The sequence below is a fragment of the Simochromis diagramma genome, unplaced genomic scaffold (genome assembly GCF_900408965.1).
Source record: "Simochromis diagramma unplaced genomic scaffold, fSimDia1.1 OVJJ01000321.1, whole genome shotgun sequence".
Taxonomy (NCBI): domain Eukaryota; kingdom Metazoa; phylum Chordata; class Actinopteri; order Cichliformes; family Cichlidae; genus Simochromis; species Simochromis diagramma.
In genome coordinates this window covers 10,461,791-10,474,157 of record NW_024386772.1, presented here as the reverse complement: position 1 = coordinate 10,474,157, position 12,367 = coordinate 10,461,791, and the positions used below count along the sequence as shown (strand labels likewise).

General features: G+C 42.5%; 1 protein-coding gene across 2 annotated transcripts in view; it reads right to left on the bottom strand.

Moving 5' to 3' along the window:
- LOC120738587 (potassium channel subfamily T member 2) overlaps window positions 1-12,367 on the bottom strand; it is a 42,438-nt gene that overhangs the window by 12,649 nt on the left and 17,422 nt on the right. For both annotated transcript variants that reach the window (XM_040039902.1, XM_040039892.1), the window contains exons 5-14: window positions 12,162-12,210; window positions 11,714-11,773; window positions 9,549-9,623; window positions 9,205-9,288; window positions 8,635-8,729; window positions 7,748-7,928; window positions 5,374-5,538; window positions 3,948-4,084; window positions 3,347-3,410; window positions 2,300-2,408 (exon numbers count right to left, since the gene is read on the bottom strand). In XM_040039902.1, coding sequence (XP_039895836.1) covers window positions 2,300-2,408; window positions 3,347-3,410; window positions 3,948-4,084; window positions 5,374-5,538; window positions 7,748-7,928; window positions 8,635-8,729; window positions 9,205-9,288; window positions 9,549-9,623; window positions 11,714-11,773; window positions 12,162-12,210 — 1,019 coding nt within the window. The remainder of the gene's footprint in view (window positions 1-2,299; window positions 2,409-3,346; window positions 3,411-3,947; window positions 4,085-5,373; window positions 5,539-7,747; window positions 7,929-8,634; window positions 8,730-9,204; window positions 9,289-9,548; window positions 9,624-11,713; window positions 11,774-12,161; window positions 12,211-12,367) is intronic.

The window sequence follows — 12,367 nt, the reverse complement described above, 5'->3', positions numbered from 1 at the left end:
AGTGTCCTTCTCGCACCTTTCCTCAACACCGCCCCTTCGCTTCCAGTTTTCTACCCTCAAGCACGGCCCTCCTTGCTGCCCTCTCTCCTTCAGGTGCCTAGACCCAGACCAGGAGTGAAACCAATTACTGACACTAGAACACCGCACATGCACAAACACACATAAGGACATACTTTTTGCTTCCTGTCATGCTGACTTTGAAGGTCTTGGTTTTCTATTACAGAGAGGCATTAAAGGTGTAATCCTGTTTGTGCAAATGTGCATATCTGTATGTAAATGTGGCTATTGGCTCTCCCTGCAAGAGTGCAATTACAACCTGACCACAGGTCGGCCGGCGAAGCTAATTAAATCAGTCGGCCTTTATTGCTTGTACAAGTCAGCTGCTATCAACACCATGCGGCTACAATAAGTTGTGCTAATCAGGGAAACTGGTTATTGTCATTAAAAACAAAAACCTGGACAGTCTGGATCCAATTTTTTATTATTATTATTCAGATACCTCAGGGGTTTCCTGGCCTGCTCCAGCATCATACCCACAGATCTATAATGAACCTTGAGCTGTTTTTAATTCACTTTTGCAAATCAAATTAAATCTTGTATCTCTTGCTCATTAATGCCTCCCACACTATTGCTTAGTGAGTCTATTCTAAGTAGTGTCAAAACAGAGCATCTGTACTTACAGTAATGCGCATGTGACAGCATGCTATTTGCTCTCTGAGTCTATCTACCAGGCCTTGAGGATTCGAGGACGTTAAACTCGATTTATTTTGAAGAGCTGTACCTTGTATACGGCTAAAGTCCTACTCAGAACTCAAGAATTTTGTATTCAGCACTAAATATTTGATACAATACTCACATCATCCAGTGCTAAATCAATACTTTGAAATGATTAAGGAGGATTTTTAAACTGGATTTCTGTGAAATAACACTTCAAAGCAAGTCATAGATTTTACAGCAGCTAAACTCTCAGCACGGGAACGGGAGATTCACACTGCTTAGCTCATGAATTTATCTTTTTGCTTATAAAAAAGGCCAACAAGGTCTGACTGTGCCAGTGTGGAGTTGAACCTGCGCTGCAGGAGGATTGCCTGTAAGAGCTCTTCTGCCAGGTTAGCGTAACAGCAGACCTCATCAAATGAAGGGGATTTTCTTTGCCAAGGTAGCAAAGTAAAACATTAATCATTGATAGAGACAGCTGGGATGAGGGCGGTAAGCTAGAATTGAGTCTGACTTTCTCCAGGGCTGTAGGCAGAGAGATGTGTGAGATAGGAAAGGGCGAGCTAGCGACCGAGTGAGATAGAAACAGTGGGAGAGAGAATGAGAGAGAGAGTTTGGGTCCTCTTCTTTCACTCACAGATGATTGACTGGCGTCTTCTGTTGAGCCGGAGAAGAAGGGAAGCTCTCCAAAAGGCAATGTAAAAACTCGCAGAAACCCTCAGAAGGCTTAAAGCCAAGCTGTGCCAATCTGTCCGGCACTTCTTTAGAGCAGGAAAGGACAGAGAGCTCTGCTGCTGCTGCAGCCCGCTGATAGAAAAAGGATCCAGATTTAGCACGACAGTTGTTGACGCACACTCGAAAATTGTGGTGAACTTTCCAAAATGAGCATAATGTTCTCTGCGGAAGCAAAGTAAAAATGCTTACCTAATCGTCTGTCTTTTTAGACAGCTATGCATCATCACCGGTGACAAAGCAATTCCAGTCACATTATTGGGCAAAATCAACTGTCAAATTGGACCAGGAGAACACACAGACAGACGATGAATATAAAAAAAACCCTGAACACTTGAACCCCACAGCGAGGGGGCGTGAGGTGGTGGTGAGCGGAATGACAGTGCCACCATCCACAGAGCGTGAGGGGTCTCTGAATAGCTACCATATGCTATGACCTCGGGGTGACGGTGGCTCAGGAAGTAAAGCAGGTCATGTACTAATTGGAAGGTCGGTGGTTTAATCCCTAACTGCTCCCAGTCTGCAAGCCAAAGTAAAAAAAACAGTGCTTGTGTGACTGAGACGTGTTGTATAAAGTGCTTTGAGTACTCAATTAGAGTAAGAAAAGCTCTTTATCAGAAGCAGTCCATTTGCCTTTACCAGACATCAACCCGTGGGAGATGTTTTAGACGTCCACTAAATGAGGGAATACCATTTTGGAAGAATGCTCTTTCATCCATTAGAGCTCTAGAGAGACTTGTAGAGCCAATGCCATCCGGTACCATTTCATTATTTCCTGCATCCTGGTGTGATCAAATAATAGTAGCTGCATTCAAATGACCAATAATTTGATTTCACACTCACTGCCCACCTGCAAATTTGACATGGAACTTGTTCTCAGGCTTGAGAATCTGGACGTAAAGGGGGCAGTTTGGAGCGAAGTCTTTCACCGCCCATGCTCGAAGGATGGTCTGGTGATCCTGAGAAAATTAGAAACAGAGAGTAGTGAGATAAATGGAGTGGCAGAGAGAGAGAGCGTGAGAGTGCAACAGAGGGAGAAAAAGAGAAAGAAACCCATCATTAGCTCGGCTATAATAATCCCCTTAAAGCACTGATTGCATGCAGCAACTGAATGGTCCGTGCAACATCTCAGAGTAATAAAATACTGACATTTTATGACAGGCTGTGGCAAGAGCATGGAGAGAGTGAGCTCAAGAAGACTAGCCCTGAGAGAAATTTTGAAAAGTCAGTGAAAGGAAAAACAGGAGTTTAAAGCTGCGCGAGGCTGCACTCTGACACAGCGGCGCTCTGAGCTAAAAGGTTATCTTGCTAGAATTTACTAACAAGGAAAAAACTCAAAGTAGCCGTGGCTGACAGGCACATCAGTTTGCGGGTACTAACAACAAACCAAAGAAATGGCTAAACTGAAATTTCAACTTCACGGATCAGTTGCTGCATGTTAATGGAAGAATAACTTCCGTGTCAAATCTCGTGGCTCTCCAGTAAAAGCTTGTTGATGTTTTTCACGGAAATGTAAAAATGTCAGCCTCGTGATGAATGAAAAGGTGTGCTAACAATTAGCGGACCTTGAAAAGTCCAAATGAGAGAGTCATGCTCGATTGCCTGAACGTTGATATTTTAAAAATGAGATAGTGATATTATTCTAGTAATACACTAGCTTACAAGATATGAATATTAAAGAGTTGCTCTGTAATGTCAAGCACGTTTTTCTCTTATTCCCAGTTTTAGTTCTTTTGCACTGCAATTAATATGTTAGGGGAAATAATCGAGCTAGAAATGAATGCCAAGTCATAAAAAGCTGCTACCAAAGAAAACTGCTATTTTGCTAAGTCTGGTTATACTGATGTTTTGCAGTGTGAGGAGTTGTGGCAATACAGGAAAGTGGGGAGGCACGTACAGCAGCAATGCGGTCCACTTCAAACCGGTTACTGAGGATAAAGCAGGCCTCAGCATCGTCCATCCTGGAGGGAGTTAGTACAGCATGTAGCATTGGGAGTGCCGGAGAGAGAGGGAGAGAGAGAGGGGGAGAGAGAGAGAATTGGGGAAGCCATGAAACACAGGAAGGAGGGTGTTGTCATGTTATTGAGCGAGAGGATAAAAGAGGAAAAAAGTGGGACAATAGAACAACAAATGTACCAATGTGTCTTTCAAGCCCACGCCATTTAAAGATGAGATAGCAGGAGGCGAGGAGACGGGGAGATTAAACAAACAGGCTTGTGCTCCTTTTTCTTTTCTTTCTCTGTGAAGCTAGCCTAGGGTGCTGCGTCTGTATTATCAAAAGCCAGGGGCCAAACAATATGCAATATGACTCAAACCGCAATCACAGCTGTTACTTAAAGGCTTGAAGGTGCTACAGGTATTAATTGCGAGTTCGAGCTTGCAGACGCGAGGGCCTTTCATTTCGAGGTGTCTAAATTCAGGTCTGTTGTGGATTTCTGTTTTTCGAGGCTGGATTGATGTGATGATAATAATAGTTTACTTCAGACTCAGCGACTCACTTGGCCCTCATCAGGTCTTGGTCTTTGAGGGCAGATCCTTGCAGATAGATGACTCTCTGGGCCCACAGGGGGACATGAAGGATCCTCCTAACTTGGACATCCATCTCCGCGGGGCAAAGGATCACCACATAGTAGTCCTACACACATAAACACATGGGAACGGGTGTTAACCTACATTATAACCTATATTTAGGTAACACTAACTGAGGAAATGCTGTCAAGCTTGCCATTGAATTGGAATTTAATTAGTTATAAATGTTTTAATGAATGAAATCCAAATTTCCAAGTACGCAAAAAAATGAAAATACATCAAATTAATTAGATCACAGCTACACTAACCACTGCATAATATATATACTGTTACATTATTGGATCCTCTTATCAAAGGAGGCAAATTAATGAAGTTGGCCTATTTAAAACTATGGAAAATGCATCTTGATGCATGCTCAATCATCCAGGTAAGTAAATCCCTAAAAGTTGATTCTGTTCATCTGGACGTAATGTTTTCAGTTTGAGAAACGTTTTCATGGCTCATCTAAGTCTTCAGTCTCAGCTGGCTGCACGTTTCCCCGACCTTATAAACAGAACATTTGCATAGTAATTGAAACTAACACCACTGAAGGAACAATGGGCTGTGAGGTTGTTTCTCCCACTGAAAACACTATGTCCAGATGAACAGGATCAACCTTTGGGGATGTGGAACTGTTTTTCCTACTTTTGTGCTAAACTGCTCAGATTTCCTTATATAGTACATCTAGAGAGTATTCACAGAGCTTCACTTGTTCCCTATTTATACCCTAACCAACCTGGTGGATCTTGAGAGGTTCAGCAAAGAAGATCGAGAGAAACTCCCCAAAGTAGCGGTGCCCGTGAATACTTTTTGGTACATGTTATTTTTTGTTGTTGTTGTTGTTTGTTTGTTTTTTTACATTTTGCAATAAGTTCAAGCAATTTCTTTTCACTTTGTCATTGTGGAGTATTGTGTGTAAATTTGTATGGTCACCTTAGTGTGGCGAGGTGAGCTAGAAGCACTGCTTCCAGGGCAGAAAAAGCCATTAAGAATAAAGTGGACAGGTGCAAAAACTGCTTATCTCAAACAACAGAAGTGTGAATAACGCAAAGCCACCCTGGTAGAGTCCTAGATTTAGCCCCCAAACTATAGATGATATTTAGATAGATATTTTATTCCCTTTAAACCCCACCTGTGGAGCAGACCAATCAAAATAACCCCCAAAGAAACAAATAAATATGCACACATTCATTCAAATGAATAAGATAGCGGTTTAATTTTTCCTACTGAAAAGTTCATTCTCTGCCTTAAACTCAGTCGACCTGGCACCTGGAGAGGATCATTACAGACAACAAATGTGCACACACAAGAGCCCCCAACCTCCCCCTTGTCCTACTTAAAACCATTTGGAGAGACCTGTAGCCGGGGGTGAGCGAAGAACTCATTGAGGAAGTCCATGAGGAGGTCGATCTTGAGACAGCTGACACACAGAACCACGTGTTTCTCCGTCTGTGCCCTGTAGCGGCTGTAGTTTCCTCCAGACTTCTGTCGTTCCATCCACAGAAAGGCCAGCTGCTCAAACTGCATTGAGAAAAACATCCATCACATTCAACAGATGGAAACTGGATTAAGTTAGCCTGGATACAGGGAGGAGCCAGGTGGTACATGAAAAGAAAACAATGCCTTGTACTATATAGTGTTTCCATGTGATTAGGGAGAGTGTTTGAGGGGAATTAAGACAGGTGGAAGTTAGTTCAGCATAGCGAATGAATGGAACATGATAGCGGATATTAGCATGGGAAGGCAGGGCATGGAAATAACAGTAGGCTTAAAGAGAGCTCCACAGAGAGACTTTTTTGTTGTTGTTTTTTGTCTGAGCTCTGGAAAGTTGTGCGAATAAATGGGTAGTTTGAGGTTTTAACAGATGTAAGAGTGATCTACTTTCTTGCAGATTTCCACAGCAAAATAACAAGCTATTTTACACCTGACACTTCATTCAGTCTGAGGGGAGAAAAGGAGCATTTATTATCCTGTTTGTTCCCCCGGTGATTCCAGCAGGTCCAGAAAGAACTATCATGATGCAATTTTGTCTCACTCCATGTAAGCAGTTCTCCACAAAATCATGGTTGATACTGTTGTTGGTCTGAACACACATATTTTCATGATTTTTAAGTTTATCAGCCACAGTCACAATGAATCTCCGATGTTTCTGGCCATACACCTACATCTATCAGATTTCAATGGGCATATTTCATTAGTGTGCAGTTTTTCTCTATGAACTAATCATTTTGGCCCAGATAAATATGATCACCTTTATGTTGAGATAATGTCGGCTTATTAAAGGGTAAAAGCATCATCCAGCTACAACAAATGTGTTTTATTTTGTCCTCTTTTAGACTCTATTACAAAAGTATAGAGATTTTTCTTCACGCTGGGCAATTTGAATTTTAAACAAGAGAATTGGATTAAATTTCGGACTTCTTATTTTAATGGTATTTACAATAATGATTCTTTTGAGGCTCAAAATTGCACAAAATGTCTTGGCAAGAGAGGCAGTGTGTTGGGGACAGTTACAGGAAAAATCAACAGAGGAAGCAATAAGAACCAAAGCGATGGCTGAATCCTGATGTGCTCTGCGGCTCTCCTGGAGTCTGGTCATGGCAGGATCAGAGTCAGACAGAAGGACACGCTCACACTCGCAGAGTGAGTGGGGGTGGAGTTGCGTTTGTGGAGAGAGGGCAAAGGGGTGGGCCAGTTTCTAAATGTCAAAGGTATTTATGGATGAAAGATAGAGTGAGGGGCCAAAGAGGATGACATGATAACCACGTCAGTAATCAACAGCATGCAAGTGCAAATTTAAGAAAAGTTGTCTTTATGGTCATGATTTGTGAAGTTATTTGCAACCATGGAGCCCTTACTCGTGGAAACAAAACAACACAGATAAATAATAAAAATAGTGAGATCATGCTTGTGTAGGATGCAGTCCTACACCTACAGTACAGTGTGTGTCTGCTTATTTGATGCCACCAAAAACAGAGAAAAAAGTTAGCAACAATTTGTAGCGTCATCACTTGTGTAGCAGTAGTGAGAGCGTGAGAGATTTCCTGCCCACAAAAACCTAACTGCAGGTATAGTATATACACAGTGGAAATTTATCATATTTTCGCCTTCGAGTCTTTCGGGAGACAAACAGCTAGTGCAGCTTCCTCAGGGATAAAAGCTTTACACAAATATGAGAGACAACTGTTAGGATACAGAGGGACAAGTGCATTTGTCAGGGTGTTTTTATCAGTCGCTGTACAAATAGTGTGTTTGTGTGAGTGTGTGTTGGTAAACGGTTGCTCCAATTCTCTGTCATGAGGTTCCCTCAGCAGAGCAGTTAAATGACAGGAGAGGGATTTGGGGAATTGAGTGAGTATGGAAGACACTCTTGTTGCTCTCTGAATAAAAATAGTCTTGCAAATCTATGTAGGCTGCAGTGAGTCATCACATTATTGTGTGATGGGGGGAAACACAAAAAATATTAGTGTTAAGTAGGAAGACTTTATGTGTTGTGTACCAAGAAAAATGTTAACTTATTTCTGATGAGTTTTAGACACATCTGTGGCTAGTTTATCTCTTATTTTTTACCTCACTACAAACTGAAGGAGAGCTCGAAGCTGTTGGTCGCTTGAAAAAAAATTGATGGAGATGGACGAAATGATTTTTGCCGCCGCTGCTTTTATTTAAATTAATCTAAGTGCTGTTTAAACTTGCACTGCACTCAAACTTTAGCGCTTTCACTTCTCACCTGGATGGGGAGCACAATGAGGGCCACAAAGATCATGATGACCACCAGGAGCTGCGAGGGCCAGATCTGTGGGGTGACATCGCCGAACCCCACTGTGGAGAAGGTGACCACGCAGAAATAGAGCGAGTCGAACAGGGTCAGGTTGTTGCCCGCTCGCTCGAGGTGTTGAATGCCGCAAATGCTGATGAGAGAATAAGAAAAAGGAGCGGGCATCGTTGAGATAGAGACTTCACACCTAAGCCATAGGCACCTGCTTCACTCGGCGAGGTATGGGCGCTCGTGGAGGGGCAATATCCACGGATAACTGTTTTTCACGCCTGTGCCTATATGTGTGACTTTGAATGTGTGGAAATGGGAGTGAATGCACGCCCGAGTGCATTTGTCGAACATGGTATACTTTAAAATGAATAGGTGTGCGACTCCTGGCTGGGCATAATATCATAATTTTTAAGGGACAGATGAGTCAACAGGCAAATGTCAAACCCAGAAATGGTCGGAGATACTGTGTGAATGAACTTCTGGATTAGCTCAGGCTTTCACACCAGCAAGCTGCCACATCCTCCACTGCACTGAAGAAATTGCCAGTTGTCATCTCAGAGCTCTATCTCACTCTTACAGTTACCAATTACCTTTCTGCTCTCTGCCTTTCGCTCTCTTAGCTCCAGTGGCTGCATTTTTCATTCTCCTCTCGCTCTCTCTCTCTCTTTTTTTTTTACCTTTGCATGTATCACACTAATGGTCGTCAATCTCGCCCTCTTTTCCTTTCTCACTCCATCCATGGCCGCGACACCTTTCACTTCCCACTCAACCTCTATCTAATGTCCTTTTTTTGCCTGCGCTTTTTTGCCCCCGGCTCTCAGTGTAATGTCAGCAGTAAGGGTACGCACCACGTAAACATGAGACAGACCAGTGTGCTGATAAGTATCACCACCTGGTTAAACATGGCTGAGTGCGTCCGCTGGATCGCCCTGTGGAGATCGTTCTGCAGAGAGATGGTGAGACAGATAGGAGTCAATGTATGCAAATGACAACAAGCTAAGTGCTGCATTGTGCAAGTGTAAAATGAGGATGAAATGTAGCTGATGGACAGCAGGACAACCTTAGATGAAAAAAAAAGCAGGAATATTGAAATGCACTAAAAATGAGATAAGCATTGCCAATTGCTGGAATATAAAAAGCAGCAGGAGAGGGAGGTTACCAAATAATGTGAAGCAGCCTTAGTTAGCTGGATGTCATTGGACTGACTGAGGGAGGGAATGTTAAGTGCCTCAGGAAATAAAATCCATGTTATTATTATAAAGGTTTTCTGACTGATTTACCTTTGTAGGAGAGTGTTTAAGATAAAACTGGTGAGCTGAAATGGGAAACAGAGAGGGGCAATTGCATGCCAACAAAACAGCATAATAGAGATGCTGAGATGAAAAAAAAAATGGACAGGGACATTGCGCTCCACTTACTATCATGTTCTCCAAAGCATGCTTGGCCAGCCAGCAATTTAAAAAGACAGGGATGAAGAGATTTCTGAAGGATGGCAAAATCACCTGTCGAGAGAAAAAGAAATGCTTAGGCTTACTTAGCTCTTATCGCTCTGTTTTCATATGTTACACAGTCATGGTCTCTGGCAGTAAAGGGGGTTCTGTGCATCTTGGGATATCCTCACGGTTTCAGGTACTGGATAGTGATGTGTGATTTTTTTTTTCATAGGTGGGTGGGACTACAGTGCTTGAAGCCCAAAACAAATGGCTGCCTGCAGAGACTCCCCGTGCCGTCAGTGCTCAGTAATGCGTATCCTTCCACTTACAGTGATCATGAAGGGAACAGCGCTGATCATCTCCAGAATGAAAGGGACACGTAGTACCTGCTCCCAAACGTTGCCCTGGAAACACAAACCACACACAGGGGTCAGGAAACTCCATTGTCTTGGCGACCTTAGGAGATTAACACATAACAGGCCCAGTTACCACAAAGTGCAGGGGAACAAATTGATGAGCTTTTGCACCATACAATAAATCGGGGTGTGTGTTAGGGTTGTATGACTCCCTTGTGTCTTTTGAGGAAGGAAGCAGCATTACTCAGTTTCCACTAAGCCTTTCTGCTCAATTAAGATGTCAGCCATAGCTGTTTTTATGTCTCTCCCGCCTGCATATGGCTGACCTGAATCTGACTAGTGTAGGTGGACAGGCATAGGCTATGTCCACAGGAATCAGTCAGCTCTAAATGCTAAGGTCTGTAGCCTCCAGAGCAATCTGCAGAGAGAGCGCCTTATAAGCTTATAGTTTCAGATCCAGACACACATTGATGAATTGCCTTCCCTCTGCCTGGAGAAGGGCGGTCCTCCCCAAAAGTGCTTCAAATGTGTCCATAACAGGACAATGCTGAGGAAGCCTCAAGGAGCTCTGAGGTTCTTTCCAAATGCAAGAGCAAAGGAGCAGCATCAAAGGAGAACAAAAAATGTCAATTTATTAGAGTGTACCTAGAAAATCTGGTTTTGGTTCTCTAAAAGAGATTCCTGTTTCAGGGACTGCCCTAAACAGCAATGACATAAAAAAAATTAATTAAAAAAAAAACTAGAGTGGTGGTGAAAAAGACTTCTCCTTCGATAGGTCACATTAACTCACCAGAAATGACTACAACCCAGAATTTGAAACAAACAAACAACTGAGCAGGAGATGAGGTTTGCTGCTTCCAGCTGGTGATTCTTGGTTTGTTTTATACCTGCAGATGTCAGACAGCGGCAGGGTACATCCGTGCACGTTTCCAAGGTGAGAGTTGTGCCAATTAATGCATGTTGCACAACAGCAGTAATTGAATTAATTACTCATTGCTCAATTATACCATAAATGGAAACTACTCAATCTACCAGCAAAACAGGTATAGCATTAGTTCAAGCAGGGCATAACGTCACTGAGGAGGTAGATCAGGTGGTCTACTAATTGGAAGGTTGGTGGTTTGATCTGCTCACAATGCATTCATAAGAGTGTGAATTTACTTCAATAGAATTCAAATTAGTTTGATTTATATAGTGCCAAATCACAGCAACAGTTGCCTCAAGGCACTTTATACTGTCATGTAAAGAGTCTAAAATAACAGAAAGAAAACCCCAAAAATCAGGCGGCCCCCTATAAGGCAGCACTTGGCAACAGTGGAAAAGTAAAACTCCCTGTAATGAGGAAGAAACCTCCAGCAGAGTCAGGCTCAGGGAGGTGCAGCAAATGATTGGGGTTGAAGGGAGGGGGACACACTGTGGAGGACAGACACAGCTTAATAATAACTGATGATTAAATGCAGAGTGATGTAAAATGTGCAAAAGAGTCCTTGCATAAACGTTTGTATAAATGGGTCAGTGAGACAAGTTATATAAAGTGCTTCAAGCATTCAAGTAGTAGTAGTAGTAGCATAGAAAACAGTTCATTTACCATATTATTTTCTACATCCGGGGAATATCTCATATAGGGTGCCACGCCATAGTTGCTGTTCATCTGAAAGCCACTTTGCAACCCACCTCCAATCACAGATCTTCCTTTCGTGTTGCTTCTGACTGTGACTATGTGACTGTGACTTTTAGCAAATGGACATTGACTACATGGAGTTTTTTGCCCCCACCTTAGCATTTAGGGGCAGCAGGAAAGCTCCCAAAGCAGAGCTGTGGCACCCAAATAAAATTACAGCAGGTGTAAATAATATTCTTTTGAGAACATTTTATCAATTGAGATAATCTTGTTTAATCCACTAAAGAGATTTTAGATGCCAAAGAAGGTCACAGTTTGTAAGCCTCAGCTTCATTTTTTAAAAATTAATGTAAAAATGATCTATGGTTGAAAGACAGAATGCCATCACTTCAACTTTAATAGCACAGCAGAAGTGTCCAGTGGACAGTCACCACCATCAAGCATCAGAAATCCATGCAAATCCCCCACATACACCACCACAAACAGGCTGGCCAATGGGGTCGTGTGAGTGGCTCACCTTGTAGCTGAGATACACGAGTAACATAGTTTCCGAAAAGCTGATGAAAGCCACAAGCACCTGCAAAAACAGAGAGCGAGAGAGAGAGTAATGTGGAGAAACAGACAGAGGGAGAGCAGACACAGAAATTAGGAGTCGCAGAGATGGGGAGCGTGGGTGGAATCAGTGGGTGTGCTGATGTTTGAGCTTCAGAAGGAACAGGTTTAAGTGAAGCAAGAGACAGCCTGGTGTCTGATGTACATTTATATGTATGTGTGGGTAACCACATTGTAACTGTAAATATATGTCAAGTAAGAATGAGCTGAAATAATGTGACCTAAATTGAATTGGCAATAAGCCGTTAAAGCATACGCAGATATTTTGACTTCTGTGCATTCGTGCATGCAGAAGTGATCAGACACAAAAATGGAGGCCTTGTTTACATGGGAATGTTACAGATGTATCTAACCTGCAGTGCCCACAGCGGTAGAGGTCTGTCAACCCAGATGATCAGCTTCCTGCAGAGGTGGGAAAAAAAAGGGAAGAATGCAAAGTGGAGGAGACAGATGTCACAAAGAAAGGGAAAAAAACAGGCAGACAATGTTAAAATTAAACTAGACTAATTAAACTGTGCTGATAATACTGTATAATCATCATAACTGGATAATTATCATA